General features: G+C 38.4%; 1 protein-coding gene and 1 pseudogene across 1 annotated transcript; both read right to left on the reverse strand.

Annotated features, from left to right (window-relative positions):
- Window positions 1-582: 582 nt before the first annotated feature.
- LOC138420137 (olfactory receptor 10J4-like) lies at window positions 583-1,937 on the reverse strand (annotated as a pseudogene).
- An 8,850-nt stretch (window positions 1,938-10,787) lies between these two features.
- On the reverse strand, window positions 10,788-19,617 carry LOC138420483 (olfactory receptor 5P1-like). Its single transcript, XM_069553715.1, has 2 exons — window positions 18,713-19,617; window positions 10,788-10,815 (listed from the first exon to the last, which is right to left on the reverse strand). The coding sequence occupies exons 1-2, from the start codon at window positions 19,615-19,617 to the stop codon at window positions 10,788-10,790; spliced, it is 933 nt and encodes a 310-aa protein (XP_069409816.1).
- Between the last annotated feature and the right edge of the window lie 260 nt (window positions 19,618-19,877).

The following is a 19,877-nucleotide window of genomic DNA, read 5'->3' on the forward strand; positions in this document are numbered from 1 at the left end:
CTCTCAACATCCTCCCTTCCCTAGAGGCAGGGGGTCCAGCGAGGAACTGACCTTACTTGGAAGAGAGGAGGTGTGCAAGGCAGTGAGGTGTTACCCTATAATAGGGAAGGAGACAACAGGGCAGTGGGAAAAACTGAGCTTGTCTCTCCCTCAGCTACCAGGAGGCAGCGGAGTCAGCACTCCATTTTTGGCCAAATCTGTATGCTCAGCAGGAAGCTGAAGTCACACACACATACACATACCCTAGTAGTTGCTGTGATGGGGGACATCCTCCTAAAACAGATTGAATCTGATCCAGAGTCTCTTAATATGACATCCTAAATGTCTCTGTTACAATAATAGTCACTGTCATACCAAGAACTAGAAAAATCACAGTTCGATGAGGAAAGGCAACGTATGCCTACATCAAAATGAAAAGGATGCTGAAATTATCTAACAAGGATTTCAAGGAGGCAGTAAACAAAGCTTCAAAAAGCAATCATTGAAATTCTATTTCTCTGTTGAAAAAATTTCAGCAAAGAAATAGAATTATAAAATATAACCAAGGGAAATTTCTAGATCTTAGAAACATAATCTCTAAAGTTAAAAGGAAACAATGGGATGAAGCAGAAGTGTCAGCACTGTATATGCCATCAGCATATCTTCACAGACTGAGTCACTGTCCTTGGCCTCAAATAGACAAAGCCAGCAAATCTATAGTGTATGCACACCACAGTGAGAAGCAAGTTGAGAAGGCCTTATGCTTCCCCTTGGCAGAAGGCATCTTCATGACTATTAACCCAGTGAAGACCTAGGAAATCATTAAAATGAAGCTGCCTACCAACACAAAGTCAGCACAAAAATAGCCATTTCACAAGAGAGTATAGTCACAAGCAAGGCAGACCATAGGCAAGACGTTGCAAAAGAAGTGCAGGTTGGTGTTGGAGTCACAGAAAGACAAGTTGAATACAGTGGTGATGGTGCACACAGAAATCAGGAACCTAACCACTACCCAATCTGCCAACGTCAGTTGAAAGTAGACCTTATTGGTCATGAGGATGGAGTAGTGGAATGGGTTGTGCATAGCAGTATACCAGTCATAGGCATGGCAGCCATGACGAAGCAGTTACTGCCGGACAGGAAGAACATCTGCGTGGCACACTCAGGAAGAGAAATGGACTTGCTGTCTGATAGCAAGCCCACCAACATGTAGGGGATGATTACCATAGCGATACAGGTTTCTTTAAAAGGTTTTTAACTGGAGGCTAATTACTTTACAATATTGTGATGGTTTTTGCCGTACAGCAACATGAATTGGCCATAGGTATACATGTGTCCCCTCCCCCTTGATCCTCTCTCCTGCCTCCCTCCCCACTCCATCCCTCTATGTTGTCAGAGCACCGACTTTAGGCTCCCTGCATCATACATCACACTCCCACTGGCTATCTATTTTATACATGGTAATGTATATGTTTCATTGCTATTCTCTCAAATCTTCCCACCCTCTCCTTCCCCTACTGTGTCCAAAAGTCCATCCTTTATGTCTGTATCTCCTTTGCTGCCCTGCACACAGGATCATCAGTACTATCTTTATAGATTCCATTTATATGCTTTAATATAGAACATCTGTCTTTTGCTCTCACTTTTTTCTGTATAGTAAGCTCTAGGTTCATCCACCTCATTAGAATTGACTCAAATGCATTATTTTTTTTTATAGCTGAGTAATATTCCATTGTGTATATGTAAGTGGTACAGGTTTCTGAAAATGAGAGACCACAGAGGAAAAAATACATGGGGATTTGAAGGTTGTGATTGAGCTTTATGGCGACCATTATGGATGCATTAGCAGCTAGCATGGTCATATGGGAGAAGAAAGTCATCACAAAGAGATTTTGCATGTCTGAGAAACTGGAAAATCCCCACAGAAGGAATGTGGTCAGTGTGGTATGATCACCCATCCTCCTGATGCACGCAGCAATTTTCCTCCAAAGGTACAGCGTTATTGAAATGAAGACTCTGAGATGAGTAGAAACTATCCTTATTTACCAGTGTCACCTAGACTTTAATCAAGGGGAGGGACCTGAGCTTCAGGGCACCTCTTCATGGGAGAGTCTGAGAGTGTGATACTAAATGCAGTTGACTGAAGTCAAGTTCAGCAATTAGAGTAGTGAGCATGATTCTAGGGTGGGAATCTGCATAAATGACATAAAGTGAGCCCAAATGTCTTCTCGGATTATACTCACAAAAGCATTCTTATCTCTCTTTTCCAAAATGTATCTGCATGTAAGAGGGAAATATAATAAAATTGCTTTGTTCTCACCCACAGGATTTTGTAATGCTGCATTTTGCAAATGCTCTGTCAGATATAATGGTACCCTGGCACTCAGGAGTGCTTCATAAACTATTGACTGAATGACTAATTCATGCATTTAAATCACTTATAACTTTACAAAAATTAGGGAGATAGATGAAAATTTTCCCAAAGAACTTTGAGTTTTCCTTCAATGAAATCCTCTCCCATCAGTTTCACCATGCAGTGGCTCTGAAAGTAATGATTATGACAATGAGCTGACCACATAAATGAATTTAACTTATTGTAACTTCTACTGGGTTTCCATTCATGGTAATATTTAAAACTTGATATATATTTAAAATATCATTAGTTCTTAATATAGATCAAATATATATCAATAACTTTAGGTTCTTAATAATTTCTAATTGAAGGGTTTTTTTCCAGATGCCTAATAAGATATTAATGGACTAGCTTGGAGGCAAAATGATTTTGAAGGTAATGTCTCAGAGTGGCATATTCTGGTCATAATGTTCTAATCAAAGTTTGGCTTTTTAAGAAAAACCTCCAGGACATTTTCTAGCAAAGTGGTTTGCTTTGAAGTACAGACCTGAATGGAATAAACTCAAATTCCTCACGTCAATTTTGTAAATAATATTTCTATTTCAATTTTTCATTAAACATTTGCTCTTATAAGAGGTGAAGACAGACATGAAAACACTCCATAGAATTTTGATTTTAACTTCTGTCATTGTTGAAGGGGAAGGGGAAGAAAAAAAGGGAGGAATCAGTGGTGGAAAATGAAGGAGTGTGGAAGAGAAATAAACACTAACTGGAAATTATTCTGTAAGACTAACACATTTGAAGAGTTACTTTTTTTTTTTTTTTTTGGCACTGTAGCTATGGGCAAAGAATGCAAGAGGAGTCAGGACAGGTAACCAGCACCCACTTAATATCCATGATATGTCAGACAATATGCTGGGGCTAGACAGAGCTGCCTCACATAGTCCTCACAAGTCTGGGAGCTTAGAATTTCTATTTTGATTTTATAAACATAAAGTGAGTTTTAGAGTGGTTAAGTGATTATGGAAGTTGTGAATTTATTCAACACATATTGACTACATGCTTATGATGGGCCAGACAATTTATACACATGAAACATAAAATGTAACCAAACATATATGATCTCTATGATGAAAAAATGAATGCCTACTTTGGTTTGTGGAGTCAGGGAAGCCCTTGAGAGCATTAACCGCATGGTTCACAACCAATTCAAAGACCCTCAGATGGGAAACTCATCTACCCAAGCAATCTTTCTAGACCCAAATGGCTTGCCTTGAGACCCTTCCACTCTCCTCTGAAGGTTTTTGTCTATTTACCTGCAAAGGAAACATTTTTCCTTTATTGCTTTAACTATCACTTACCTTGTACGACTCTCTAATTCTCACTTCTACCGTATAGGAAGCTCCCATTTCCTTTGACACATTTCTAGGCCAAAATGTCCTTCATGTATTGAATGTAAGATTTTCAGAACAGAATTGGTCATATTTCCCCCCACATGTCAGAGTTCCCTCCTGTACTTCCTGACTGAGTTACTTGCAAACATCTGAGAGCTACCATCAGACCCCAGTTTTGGTTTCTGTCTCATATTTCTGCATTTAAATTCAGAGCCAAAATTCCAGGTGCCTTTTGCCATTCCCTTTTTGTTGTTGCTGTTTGTTTTTATTCTCTCTGCTCTTGTCCTGGAACTATCCAATAGAGTAAATATGATACCTAGGTAGTTTTCCATTAGTCACAAATTTGTTGCATTTTTATTCACTGCATCATGACCGGATATTCGATTCCTAAACAGAGGATATAAAGTCACTAATGGTATTGAAGAAGGAATTCACAGGGCCTGAACTCCATCTTAGGCCTGTTCATGCTGATCATGCTCGGCCACCTTTCCAATGGGCTCTGAACTCTGCGTTTAGTGCCTATGAAAACAACAACAGAAGGATAAGACCCCCTCCAATCAGGGGAACCTTGAAGATCGTATCTAGGTTACTCATCGCCTAAGAGAAAACATACACTAATCACCCGTTCCTCCAGACAGGCCATAAATTTTTCTGTATCTATCGGAGTGTAACCTCGGGTTTATTGATTATTGGCTAATTGTTTGACTGTTTGAGCACATAAGCACATAGCATGTGAATAATGGGGTTATTGGGATTGTATTTTCCTTGGTCTCAAGGAATTTGGAGTGGTGGGTTCAGACACGTACACATGGGGTATAAAAGATTTTCACAAATGCTGGTCGGGGTCCTTGGCCAAGAGGAGACTCTGCCTTGGGCCTGCCAGTGTAATAAACTGCACTCCACTATCTGCATTGTCCTTCTGAGTGAGTTTGTTTCCGGGAACGTGTGGCTACAACAGTATCAAAAACAGTGAATAGATACACACTGATTATAAGAGGAAAGCCAAACACCCCAGTATGATATCTGATGCTCATCACAAATGGATCCCTAGGTACTACTCCTGGCTGTTTCCACCACATGCCTCTGCCTACCCTACACTCAAACCAGACAGCAGTGCCCTCTATTTTCCAAGCACATCACTATCCTTCATGCTGCTGTGTCTTTGCGCGTGGTGTCCCCTCTGCCTCAGTCTCCCCTCTTCTATTTTACTTCTATTAGACTTTTGCTCATTTTTCAGAAACTAGCCTGAATTACTTTGATTTTTCATCCTCTCTTGTTGTTCACATTCTCTAGATTCCAGAAGCCTAACTAAAAAATGTCTCCTGCTTTCTACTCCATCACTCAAATGGGTTTTTGCCACAGCCTCTATTCTTTCCCTCTCCTGGTCCTTCACGTCTTACCAGCTTTTCTATGTTCAATCTGCAATCTCTGTACATCAAATTTTAGATTTTTAGATATCTTCTGCTTACAAACTAGGTAATTCTAATAGCTTCTAAACCTCACTGCATGCTTCAGCCATACCATCTCATATATCTTCATGGCTGCTATTATGATGTTTGTAGTGAAGAAACTATGGCCTTAGCGAGTTACTTAATTTGCCAGAAGTGATACAGCTGGTATTACATAAACACAGAGAGGCAGTGAGAACCTAGAGAGTCACTTACTTGTGTGGCTAATTACTTTTTAGGCTTCCCTCAGGGCAAGTGCCATCACTTCATCTGCAACCTCTCCTATGTGGGGACCATCCCACTGTTTAAAAAAAAAAAATTGTATATGCTTCATGACTCTTCCACTATTCACATGTTTTTTATAGTGTCTTTCTGCCCTTTTCTGACTGCTAAAAGATCATTCTTAGACAATTAAAATATCACTTCCCTTGAAATTCTCCTCAAACCTTCCTATGTGTGTTAGTCATTTCTTCTTCTTAGAAAGACAATTAAAATGTCACTTTCCTTGAAATTCTCCTCAAACCTTCCTATGTGTATTAGTCATTTCTTCTTTTGGATTCACATCAGTTTATTGTGAGGAGGTTAGGTTTTTGCTGTTTGGGGTTTGTGCTTGTGTGTGTGCATGTATGCTTAGAGCAGAGAGTTGTTTTAAAATTTTGTATGCCCCAACTGCATCTAGAGCCTAGTGATTGTAGAATTTTTACTAAGGTTAGTTCAGAGACTGTGGGGCCAGGGCAGGGGTGGGGGGTGGGGGCACGGGTAGGGGAACAAACAAGTTCTTCAGAAAGCCTCCAAGCTTATACTTCAGTGCATTTATTAACTGCTCTTCAATACACCACTTGCTCTGCTTAGTACTAAAGATTGTCGGTTTCTCTCTAAATGGTTTTAACAATACTGTCACGTAGCATCGTGAATGCATGTATAAATGCTTTCTGCATTCTTGCTGAACTTAATTTACAACCACTTCTCAAAACTCCAGCTACAGTTGTTTAAAATCTAGGAGAAAGAAACTACCATTTAAAAATTCTATGCATGATCCCCATTTACTGTAGTATCAAATTACAATTGACCTATATAAGTGGTCATCACCAAGGGGCATAGCAAGAATGGCTAGGGGAGCTTTATGCGAACAGTGCATCTCCACCCATCCACCCATATTCTTTACAAGTTTTTTGCAAGCCTCTCCAAGGAGAAATGTCTGCAGAATGAGGGTTAGGTACTCTGCATAATCTTTATTAATTTTGGTTGAGAACTTTTGACTTTTATCATGCTCTTCTTTTCAAACATGCTGATAACATTTTTTTTTTTTTCGTTTATTTTACAGCAGTAGTAACAGAAAGTCATGTCAGCATGGCACTGTTTCCATTCTCCCCTATCACCCTGTCAGGCACCGGAGAACAAGATTCATAGTGTTTTCTCAGTCCTTCTGTTTGTTTAACCAAGTCTTACCCTCTCTATTCACCAGGCTTTTGCCTTCAGTTTACCATTCTGTTCTCTTTTTTGTTCTTGAAAGCTCCCCCCGCCCCCATGCAGTTTTCTGGGTTCTATCTCTACCAGGAGGAGGGAATTGAAAATTCCCTGTAATTTTCCAGGGAATTGTAAACACTATAAATTTCATCACTATAAATTTCCAGCTTATCCTTGCTTATAATTTCTTTAATATAACAGGCTGTTAATACCAAATGGGTACTTGATTATTAGAAGATATAGAATATTAGAAGATACAGTGTTACAGAAACCAGTACTCAAGAAACCAAGCACCACACTTGGGGAGTTGGAGAACTCAGGTTTATTTACACCGGAGGGCCCAGAGGAGTTAACACTCCAAACTCTGAGCCCCGAACAAAGGGATTACAGAGTTTTTATAGACAGACTATAGTGGGCAATACTAGATGTTAGTAGGCTGGTTTAAACTAAGGGGTTTCGCGTGGATGGGAACAGAAGTCAAGATGGGAGGAGGATGCCTGACCTTTACACAGGCATGATTAAGCAAGTTTGCAGGGGCCAGGTGATTGCAAAGAGCAGGACAAGGATGAGTGAGATAAACTCCAGTTCCTAGTATTGCAAGTCCCCACTTTCTGAGACTATGTGACCTACGTGATCTAGACTTTGCAAGGGGCAAGCTGAGTTACAGAAGCGGAAGGAGAAGGAGATTATGCAAAATTTTAACTTTTCAGTAGACTAAAAATTAGAAGATATACAATAATTTTAAAGAGAAAAAGCTCTAAAATTCCTACCTTTCACAGCAGGATAACCACCTTCCAGTCCCTTAAAATCATGAGTTTATTAAGCTGGAGGAAGAACTGATAGTCTCACAATTCAGGTGTGGCTTTCTGCAGTTCTTGTGATTTCATGTATCCCATAATTCAGGGGAAAGTTTTAAGGCTGCTTTTTTCCTTTGAATGTCTGTGAGTATTCCCTCTGACATTAGAGTCCCTATAACATAAAGGTTGTGTTCTCCATTCCTTAAAAAAGGTTTTAAAGAGATTCCTCAGGCCATCAGAGACCATTATTTTGAGACTACCGCTTTAGATACCAGGCATCTTGTGCTCTGTCGATCTGTTATCTCTTGTGATGTTGTCAAAAATGTTTTTAAATCCTGACATACCATAGAGAATTTTTTAGTGATGTTTGCATTTACGATTCTGAATAGCAATTGAAGTGGTGGAAACTCAACTCGTTTTTTTTTTTTTTTAAATCTTGGGATGTAGATGATTCCCTCAGGGATATTTTGCTTCCTACACAGTGTTGTTTATTTTATAATTCTGAAAATTTGCCATCTCTCAGGTTTCCTCTTCCTAATACACAGGGCAAGGGAAAGGCATGGCATGAGAAGCTATTGCTGTGGGAAACATTCAAAAAAAGAGAGTAGAAGAGAATGAACACACAGTATGAGCACTTTCTAATGAGGCAGCTCTGCTGGGAAAGACCCTGTTGAAAAAGAAAATACTCAGTTGTTGATCGCCAATTGTGATATCCACAAATTGCTCCTGTTTGCCTTTATCATCAGCTTTGGCTTTTAGAGTCTTCCCTACCACCATGTGTTATCTTCCGCCTAGTGTACTATCAAGTCTTATCTCCAATATCTGCTCTCATAACCTCAAAGCTGTGGCAAGCCACTCAGTGCACCATCTCCTGATTAAATTCTACACCTTCCTTGTTCTGAAGTCTGTTATGTCTGAAAATTCCTGTATCTATCCAGCTTCTCTCCTCCTTACAGTTTTTCTCTGAGATTATTCCTCACCAAATAACTTGCATACGGTTGCTGGCTAAGGCTCTGGTTTTGGAGAATTTATCCAGGGACAGTCTCAGTGCCTACATGGGAATGACGACAGCGTGCACTTTATTATGCACAGCCAAAATTTTAAAAAGTATAAGCATTGGGTTCTGATTACTGGCCCAGATTCCTTCTTAGTGAGGAGCTAGTTGAAACCCTTACCTATCACTGCCAGCCATACAGACTGAATTTCTGTCTATGAGACTAACTGTATTTATCCTTTGTGGTGCTAGGATTTCTGCCTCCAGCTAAATGGCTCTAATTAGTAGAATTACTTTTTTCTTATGCATCTGTTCAGAGGACAGTTATGAACTCTGAATTAATATAACTGATTTTCTATGGATGTCTGTGATATGATCTACTGAAGGCAGAGGAGGCTGCATGTAGTGGCTGTTCTATGTCTCTCTACTTAGATCATCAGTCTATTTTTGCTGTTATTTTCAGCCACTACTCTTTCAAATGCAATGTAAGTTAGCTACTGGAAGGGTAATAGGAATAACAGTGTCATTTCCTGTTAGAAAATGGAACTACAGTCATGTAATTCTTCTCAATTATGAGGAAATGTGTATGTCAGATTTTTTAACTAACACTTTTAACCATCTTCCTAGAAATGGAAACAGAGCATTAATCAAGAACTAGTATATATATATTTTTTTTTAAACTTTTTTTTTGTATTGCAGTATAGCCAATTAACAAGCAATGTGATAGTTTCAGGTGAACAACTATGGGACTCAGCCATACATGCACATGTATCCATTCGCCCCCAAACTCCCCTCCCACTCAGGTTGCCATAACATATTGAGCACAATTCTACATGCTACCAGTATATTTTTCAAATTGAGTAGAAACTAGGAAATAAAGCAAGACTCAATTTATTTTAATAGCTTTCAATAACATTCTCTAAATGTAATGCAATAAAGCTAGAAATCAATAATAAAAGACAACCAGAAAACACTCATGTATTTGGAAATGAATTAGCATACCATTAAAGAAGCCCTCAATCAAAGAAAAAATCAAACGGAAATTAGAAAATAACTGAATCATACATATAAAACTTATAAAACTTAGATATATACTAGATATATACTTAGATATATTACTATATATATATATATCAGTTCTTAGAAGGAAAATTTGAACAGAAATACTAGACAGGAAAAAAATTAAAATCAGTAACATTTGTGTTAATTTTTATTAGTTGAAAAAACACAGGATTGTAGGATTTAAAAAAAGATAAAAGAGATAGCAGATATTAAGTGAAATATCAACACACAGAGACTTCCCTGGTGGTCCAATGGTTAAGACACTACACCTCCATTGTAAGGGGCATCTGTTCAGTCTCTGGTCAAGGAACTAAAACCCTGCATGCCATACAGTGACCAAAACAAACAAACAAAAAACATAAGAGGGACGCATTTTTAGGTCCTTTAAACAAAATCAATCACACAATGGAGAGGACCAAAAATGCTAAATATTTGATTTTTATGTTGATGTGTTGGACTTATTGTGCTATTTTTTTTTTTAAGAATGGAAAGTATAAATAACCAATACAAGGGAGGTAAAAGTGGGTATAAGTACAGATTGGTGGATATTGATAGGATTATGAGTAATTGCGAATCCCAGAGTAATTAGGCAAGAAAAAGAAACAAACGGCATCCAAATCAGAAAGGAAGAAGCATAACTGTCACTATTTGCAGATAATATGATATTATATAAAGAAAACCATAAGACTCCACTGTAAAAATGTTAAAAAAAAAAACTTTAAATTTTGCGTTGCGATATAGCCGATTAACAACGTAGTGAGTTTCAGGTGAACAGTGAAGGGATTCAGCCTTGTATATATTAATACATGTACCCATTCTGCCCCAAACTCCTCTCCCCTCCAGGCTGCCACAACAGTGAACAGAGTTCCATGTGCTACCCAGTAGGTCCTTGTTGTCTATCTAGTTTAGATATAGCAGTGTGTACATGTCCACTCCAAACTCTCTATCCCTTCCCCTGATTCTTCCCCCTGGCAACCATAAGTTCATTATCTAAGTCTGTGAGTCTATTTCTGTTTAGTAAATAAGCTCATTTTTATCATTTCCTTTTAGATTCCACATAAATGGATATGGTATTTCCCCTTCTCTGTCATACTTCACTTAATATAACAATCTCTAGGTCCGTAAGTGTTGCTGTAAATGATATTATTTCTTTCATTTTAAGGGCTGAGTAATATTCCATTGTCTATATGTACCACATCTTTATCCATTCTTCTGTCAATGGACATTTAGGTTGCTTCCATGTATTGGCTATTGTAAACAGTGCTACAGCGAACACTGGGATACATGTATCCTTTAGGAACATGTTTTTCTCTGGATATGTGCCCAGGAGTGGGATTGTAGGGTCATATGGTAGCTCTATTTTTAGTTTTTTAAGGAACCTCCATACTATTCTCCATAGTGGCTGTACCAATTTATATTTCCACCAACAGTGTAGGATGGTTCTCTTCTCTCCACACCCTCTCCAGCATTTATTGTTTGTGGATTTTTTTGATGGTAGCCATTTTGCCTGGTCTGAGGTGATCTTATTATAGCTTTAATTTGCATTTCTTTAATAATTAGTGACGTTGAACATCTTTTCATGTGCTTCTTGGCTATTTCCACAGCACCTCTGAAGACTGACTTGAATCAACCAATTTAATAATCATGGAGGGACTGGGGGCAGGAGGAGAAGGGGACGACAGAGGATGAGATGGCTGGATGGCATCACTGACTCGATGGACGTGAGTCTGAGTGAACTCCGGGAGTTGGTGATGGACAGGGAGGCCTGGCGTGCTGCGATTCATGGGGTCGCAAAGAGTCGGACATGACTGAGTGACTGAACTGAACTGAAGGCAATTTTACTGTCTCTTCTCACTATGAGCTCCTGCCACATAATTCACTAACCAACCTGCCTAGATAATAAAATCTATGCAACTATCATCACTTAAATATAACTAACTCATTCTTAAAATATATTGAATAGATAAAGACTGTTTCATTTTTTAAAAATGGGAAAATAGTAAATGCAGTCCAAGTCTATGTAGAATTTCACCTGAAAGAGATTTTGTTGTAACAGAAACCAAATTGTGTCATTAGCTTTGGGACTGAACTATGGGTAGAAATGGAAAGAGCCTTGAGGAGACTTATTGCTATCTGGAAGGTTCTTATAGGTAGTGTGGGTTTGAAAAATAGTGAGGAAAATATTTTAAGAATTAAAGAAAAGACACTTGACAGGTAGTGGTGGAGTATTTGTCAGTATTGTCACTTGAGCTTAAATTGGAAAATATAAAGGATGCCTTATATACTCTTGAATTTGACTGAGAAGATTTCTAGGAAGAATGTAAAAAATTCTATCTAGTGTCTTATAGCTGCCTGTACTAAAATGTAAGAGAGTTGTGAACTACAGAAAGATTTTTTGGTTCTTTTGAAAAAAATTAAAAACATAAAAGGGAGCCATATCTTGCTGAGTTTGAAAATAAGGGTATTTCTTACTCCCATTATCTTCCAGAAAAATATTCTCAAGGTAAGAAATGGCTTCAGATCAAAGATCAGATCTGGTCTGAGCTGTAAGAGCCTTTGTTAAGACCTCAGAAAGAACTAAGACCTCACCGACTCTTTCAGCTGAACAAAAGTTATTCTAAGAATCTTAATGGCAGGTTTCATAGACTTTTTTTTAAAAAAACAGTTATAAAAATCTCAAGGGTATTTTCTCACAAAATACCAGAGGAAGAGTTATTTGAAAGAGATTTATTGGTATGGATTTTGTATAATGGAATCAATTTAAATCTGATACACAGAAAGCCCACAAAGTTGTTTTTAATAGCTGTATTGACATAAAATTCACATTCCATGCTAGTCACCCATTTAAAGTATACAAGTCAATGATTTTTAAATATTCACAGATATATGCAACCATCATCTTGGCCAATTTTAGAACACCTTCATCACCTTCTATAGAAATCCTGTATCTTTTAATATCATCTCAGATGCCCCTGGCTGTAGGCAACCACAATCTATTTCTGTCCCTATAGATTTCCTTATTATGAACATGTCATATGAGTAGAATCCTATAATATGTGGTATTTTGTGACTGGCTTCTTTCCCTTAGCATAATGTTTTCAAGGTTTATTTATGTTGTAGGATGCATCAATACTTACTTCATCACTTTTAATGGCTGAAAAATGTCCCATTGCATGAGAAGACCACTTTCTATTTATCTACTCTTAAGTTGATAGACTTTTGACTTGTTTCTCCCTTTTTTTAAAATTAATTTTTAAAATTGATGTTTCTTCCTATTGTATGTGTGCTAAGTTGCTTCAGTGGGTAGTGTCTGACTCTGTGTGACCCTATGGACTGTAGTCTGCCAGGCTCCTCTGTCCATGGGATTCTCCAGGCAAGAATACTGGACTGGGTTGCCATGCCTTCCTCCAGGAGATCTTCCCAACCTAGGGATTGAACCCACATCTATTGTGGCTCCATTGGTAGGTAGGTTCTTTACCACTGTGCCACCTATCTATAAGATTCTAGAAAATCTGCAGTAAATACTTCTCTTCATAAAGATGGAATACAGGAGTCACATAGAAACACCGGCCCATAGAAATTTTAAAATCCACAAGACACATGTTGCTATTTTTCTGATTAGAGTCCAATCCCTCTCCCTGTAATAAGTTTCTGTGGCTCTTGGCTCTTCCTTTTGAGCTTTTAATTCTATCCTCTGAATCACCCTTCCTTTTCCAGAGGTCGCAGAGTTGGACATGAATGAGCAAGTGACCACATACACACAGAAGTCACTATTGGAGAAATGAGACAAATGCAACCAGAATTTCTGCCTCACAAAATAATGCGTATAATAATATGATTTTGAATGACTTGTTACACAACTATAGTACATCACTTTTCTTCAGCTAATTCCCCAAGCCTCCAAATTTCAGAGATATCTTCAACTCTTTTTATTTTTAACCTTCCACACTAATTCATCATCAATTCCTTTTTGGTCCTTTACATAAACTGGGTCTTGAACAGGTGAATTTCTAAGTATACTGCAACCCCCCTAGCCTAATGCATCATCATCTCAGATCTTGACCATTAACCTTATTGGTCCCCTACTTCCACTTCCCTACAATCAACTTTTGAAAACAACCAGAGTAAACTTTTAATAATATAGTCACATTAGATTAGTTTTTTTTTTTTAAATTATTGAATTCCTGTTCCTTTCACAACAAAACTCAAACACTTTGCCACGGTTGATGAAGCTCTCCATGAACTGCTTCTGTGTATCTCTTTCCTTCTGGTTTACTGCGGCCTCTCTATTGCTTGAGATTGTCAGAATCTTTTTGTACTAGATGTTTTCTGTCTAGCAGTTTTCCCTCCAGTCCCCATACCAGTGGGTCTTTCTTATATTTCAACATTCTACTCAACTACCACCTTCAAGTGGCTTTCTTTGTCATACTCTCTAGGAAATCACTCACACCATTACAATTACCCTTTATAAATTATACCATCCCAATTTACTTGTTTCTTCCAACCACTTATATGTTCTATATTTATATGGTTTATTTATCCTCTAGAGCCTCTCCCTTCAAAATCTAAACTGCATGAGAACTCTGTGCTATTACACATTATATCTCTGTTCAATTTATCAACATATCTTCAATGCTTATTCAGTTCTTAGAATATAATAAGGGCTCAGCAAGTGTGGATGAATGCCTATCCCACATCTACGCATAAAATAACCTAAGGATCTTGATCAAAGGCTCCTTTTGTAGGCTAAGGTCACAATGTCAGGAAATTATCAATGTTTGAGGTCCTTCCTCCACTTTCCCCCTGAATTTCTCCTAAAGATGCCAAGAGATAATATGTAAATTTTAACTGGTCAGGAAATTATTTTTTGTCATAGTAATTCCCATTTAGCAAGGCTCAGATGATATCCTATGTGAAATACAGAGACCTATGAACACTCTGAGATATGGGTCCAAAATGTTCAGAGGGAAACTGGTTCTATATTCAAGACTTTTAGAGTTTACATAACTAAGTTCCAAAAAGTCATGGGAGTCAGGATGCATTTGGGATTTTAACAGGACAATTAGAAATGGTGTTTATAATAAATTCAATATTACATTTACACCTCAAAAGATACTCAGGGCAAGAGATGATACCAATTAAAGGTGAGAATGTGAAGCCATATATTGCTGAGATGACTCCTGTGTTTAGAATGTGACAAGATCAAATGGAAGCCTGTAAACCTGAATAGCCTTGCCCTGGAGGACATTTTCCTATGTTATGGTGATGGACTGAATAATTATCAATGATCCAATGAAATTCTAACTTCATTCTTTTATGATCATTTCTGTGGAGGGTCCATAGCCACATACAAGGGGGTGGAATGTGACAATAGAAATAAATCATTGGTCTCTATCCCCAGTTCCTAACACAAGGCTCTAAAACTCTTGTAAGTTCCTGAAAGACAGGGGTGCTAGATGCATCTTTCGTTCAAATATTTGTTCTTTAACCCTGGTTCCTGACACAGGGTTCCTAAACCCTTGGAACTTCTGGTGGGTATCATTTGTTAGAATAAGGAGACTCTCGGTGGGATTCTGTATAGCTTCTGGATGAGGGCTGGTCCTCAAAAAGACCAAACCATGATAAGAGGCTTGGAACTTTATGTCCACACTCTATTCTGCAGGGAGGATGGAGAGGATGAAGACTGATTACATAGCCTCCATGAAAATACTAAACTGTATGGTGCTTCCAAGTTGTTGAACAGATCCACACACTGGAAGGGTTGTATACTCCAACTTTCTGGCGATGGAAGCTCCTACCCTGAAACCCTTTCAGACCTGGTGCATTATATCTCTCCATCTGACTAGTAATTTGTCCTTTACAATATCTTTTATGAGAAACTGGAAAATGTAAGCAAATGTTTTCAAGAGTTTTGTGAACCCATCCCAGCAAATGATCAAACCTGGAAGAGTGTTGTGGGACTCCCTGGCTTTGTAGCCAAGTTGAACAGAAGTGGGATACCCTGGAGACCTGTTGCTTACAGTTGGTGTCTGGAGGGAGGGCAGAGTTGTGGAACCGAACCTTGAATCTGTGAACTCTGACAGTACCTCCAGACAGTTATGTCACAACTGAATGAAAGAATAGAGCTTCAAGTTCATGTCTAGATATTTAAACTACATATTACTTTTCAGTTGGTTGGTATGGAAGGCAAAATCACCACACATTTTTGTAAAATGTGCTGTGAGTAGAGAATAATGGATCCCATTAACCATTATTTAATAATTTTATGTGTTTAAAATGATCTTTGTTACCTTTTAGTATTTGTTATATATTTTCCCCTTAAAATTTGTGATATTATAGATAGAATACATTTTATAGTGGTACACTATATTTTCCATTTTATTAGTTTTTAAATTATGCTTTCCATGCCTCACTTCTCTTGCTCCATTTTGCTGAGACAAGGACTTTTATGATCAAAGTGTTACTTCCAGGTGATTTAAAGAGTTGCCTCAGTATTTGTTCTGTTAGGAATTCCTGTACTCCAGAAAAATCTCTCTTCACCCTTTCCAGTAGTGATGTTAATATGGGTGGCTTATTATATAGGAAATATACAATCTTAGACAATATTTCTAGCTTTTAAAATAGATTTGAATCTCTTAATAAATCTAGATTGTGGAACTAAACTGTCGTTAACGTATTAATTGCAATGCTTAGAATTAAAAGATGCTCTTTAAAATTCCTACAGATAAGGAAGATTACATCGTACCAGATGGGAGTATTTGTTATTAACGTATTTAAATATGAATAGACTTCCAGTCAAATCATGTGATTGTGGTGTCCAGACCTTATTTTCTATAGATAGATAGAAATCAATCCAGTTTTCACATTCATTTCCTTTTTTTGGAGTCTTCACAACCTAGATCTTCTTGGGGGTAGAGTTTGTTCAGAAGACTTAAGAAAGGAACAATTCAGTCTTGCTGATCCTGCTCAGATCGTTTAGATCAGTGACAGTGCTGAGGTCATTGGACTGATTGTGGCTCAGAGTTTAGATCAAGGGCATGGAATCCAAGGACTTGATGCTGTTAGATTTAGAAGAATTGAGTTCACATCTCTCCAGACAAACGCTTGGTACTCTCTAGCACTCGATATACTCATCTGTAAATTGAGGTAAATTTATGACACCAGGAACATGGGATTACTGTGAAAAATTAAGTGGAGAAGCATAGCGGTTTGGGATCCAGGCTTTCTAGATTCAAACAGTGGTCCCACAACTTCCTAGCTGCATGGTTTTGAGCAACCTACATGATGTCTCTGTGCCACAGATGACTTATTTGTAAAATAGAAATAATACTATTTCACAGGGTTTGAGGGGCTTTCCTGGTGGCTTTGTCAGTATGCAGGAGATGTTGGTGTGATTTCTGGGTCTGGAAGATCCCCTGAAGAAAGGCATGGCAACCCACTCCAGTATTCTTGCCTGGAGAATCTCATGGACAGAGGAGCCTGGTGTGCTACAGTCCATGGGATTACAAAGAGTTAGACATGACTGAACCAATTGAGTTCCCAAAGAATTTCTATGAGAAGTCAGCCAGTTAACATCCCAATGGGCTTAGAATAGGGTCTGGCACATTGTAAGTACAAATTTTGTTTGCTAAATAAATGAAAGAAAAAATCCTAGAAACCCACAGGTGTTAATACATAATAGTGATAACTATTCATATCATTCTTACTGATTTAAAGTGTTTCTCAGCTGGTTTACAAGTGTATAAAATTGAGAGTTAGAAGTAATATATTTTCAGTACAGCTATTGTGGAAAACAGAATGGAGGTTCCTCAGAAAAATGAAAATAGAGTTGGCATATGATCCAGCAATCCCCCTCCTGGGCATATATCCAGACAAAGCTATAATTAAAAAAGATAATGCATCCCTATGTTCATAGCAGCACTATACTAGCCAAGGCACGGAAAAAACCTAAATGCCCATTGATGGACGAATAGATGAAGATATGGTGTGTATATATATGTGTGTGTGTGTGTGTATATATATATATACACACACACACACACCAAATAATACCAATTAAAAGATGCATGTAAGAATTAAAGATTTTAAAATTTAAAAAATAAAAAACTAAAAAAAAATAAAAATTAAAATTAAAAAAAAAATTTGTATAATAGGATCTCCCAAGATCCTACTATACAAATCTCCTCCTGAAGACTACTGGACTCATACATGTTAATTAAATTTCTATGTGCCATAAATTTGTTTCAAAGACTGAAAAAAAAAAAAGATGCTTACTCCTTGGAAGGAAGTTATAACCAATCTAGACAGCATATTAAAAAGCAGAGACATTATGTTGTCAACAGAGGTCTGTCTAGTCAAGGCTGTGGTTTTTCCAGTAGTCATGTATGCATGTGAGGGTTGGACTATAAAGAAAGCTGAGCACCAAAGAATTGATGCTTTTGAACTGTGGTGTTGGAGAAGACTCTTGAGAGTCCCTTGGACTGCAAGGAGATCAGTCCTGGGTGTTCATTGGAAGGACTGATGTTAAAGCTGAAACTCCAATACTTTGGCCATCTGATGTGAAGAGCTGACTCATTGGAAAAGACCTTGATGCTGGGAAAGATTGAGGGCAGGAGGAGAAAGGGACGAGAGAGGGTGAGGTGGTTGGATGGCATCACCGACTCAATGGACATGGGTTTGGGTAAACACTGGGAGTTGGTGATGGATGGGGAGGCCTGGCATGCTGCAGTCCATGGGGTCGCAAAGAGTCGGATACAACTGAGCGAATGAACTGAATATCAATTTTATGCGGAATCTAAAATATGACACAAATGAATATATCTGTGAAGCAGAAACAGACTCTCAGACATTGAGGACAGATTTGTGGTTTCCAAGGGGGGAAAGGGAGCAGAGGAGGGAAGGATTGGGAATTTGGGATTAGCAGATTGAAACTATTATATATAGAAAGGATAAACAATAAGGTCCTACTCTATAGCACAGGAACTATTAATATATATAATATCCTGTGATAACCATAAAAGGAAAAGAATATATATGTATATATGAGTCACTCTGCTGTACATCAGAAATCACCACAACATTGTAAATCAACTATACTTCAATAAAATTTTAAAAGTATTGTTTCAATTTAAGCAATTGGTATGATACTGCCAAACAGAAATTTCTAGATCACCTGAAATGTTCAGAATGGATCCTAAGAATATATTCTGAACATTGCCTTTCTCAGGGCCTCTTTTACATCTCTGTTCCTCAGACTGTAGATGAGGGGATTCAACATGGGGATCAACACTGTGTAGAACACAGACAGCACTTTGTTCTGCTTAGTTGAGTAGCTGGATTTGGGCATCACATAAATGAAGGTAATCGTTCCATAGTAGAGAGTGACTGCAGTGAGGTGAGAGGTGCAGGTGGAGAAGGCCTTGTGTCTCCCTTGAGTGGAGCGCATCTTCAGGATGGTGCTGAGGATGCAGGTGTAAGAGAGAGCGATGACAGACACTGTGACCACAATGATGGAGCCAGAAGAGATGGAAGGGATAATTTCAGTAGTGGAGACATCTGAGCAGGAAAGTTTCAACAGAGGGGAGAAGTCACAGAAAAAGTGGTCTACCTGATTCAGCCCACAGAAAGACAGAGTCAGTAAGCAACTAGCAAATGTCCAAGCATTGACACACCCACCCAGGTAGGATACCCCAACCAGGAGAACACAGACTCTGGGGAACATGTGGGTGGAGTAGAGCAGGGGCAAGCAGATGGCCACATAGCGGTCATAGGCCATGGCAGCCAGCAGGAAGCACTCAGCTGTCCCAAATGTGACGACAAAACAGAGCTGGGCTTCACAGCCAGCAACAAGGAGGGCCAGTTTATGTCTGAGGAATCCTACAAGCATTATAGGCGTGACTGATGTGGAATTCCCAATGTCTACAAAAGCCAAATGACTGAGGAAGAGGTACATGGGGGTGTGAAGATGGGAAAAACTTATTAAAGTGATTATGCTGATATTGCCTATTAAGGTGACAACATAAATGCCTAGAAATACCACAAAGGAGAGAACACGAAGTGTAGGATCCTCTGTTAACCCCAAAAGGATGACCTCTGTCACACTGGTGTGGTTCCTAACCTCCATGTCCTCTGGGCATTGTTCCTGTTGAGGGAAATGTGAATATTCATTAGTTTTATGCATTCATGCTACACATTTCCAGTTTTCTTTGGCTGTTCCTAATTTCTTTGTTATTCCTCAGAGCCACTCACAGTGATCATTTCCTCTTCCTAGTCTGTAAATATGGTGCTGTAGATGATTTTTTGATTATTTCTAAATCTACAATTTAGCTCCCAACTTTATTCATTTTTATATCCACTGCTAGTGTCCCTACTTTAGCTGAGATC

This window comes from Ovis canadensis, chromosome 15 (genome assembly GCF_042477335.2).
Source record: "Ovis canadensis isolate MfBH-ARS-UI-01 breed Bighorn chromosome 15, ARS-UI_OviCan_v2, whole genome shotgun sequence".
NCBI lineage: Eukaryota > Metazoa > Chordata > Mammalia > Artiodactyla > Bovidae > Ovis > Ovis canadensis.

Excerpts from the sequence above, each read along its gene's own strand:
- LOC138420483 (XM_069553715.1), bottom strand. The coding sequence starts at position 19,617 with ATGGAGGTTAGGAACCACACCAGTGTGACAGAGGTCATCCTTTTGGGG. Across the intron at positions 10,816-18,712 it reads GTAAAAGAGGCCCTGAGAAA|ACATATCCAGAGAAAAACAT; the intron begins GGCAATGTTCAG and ends CCACTCCTGGGC.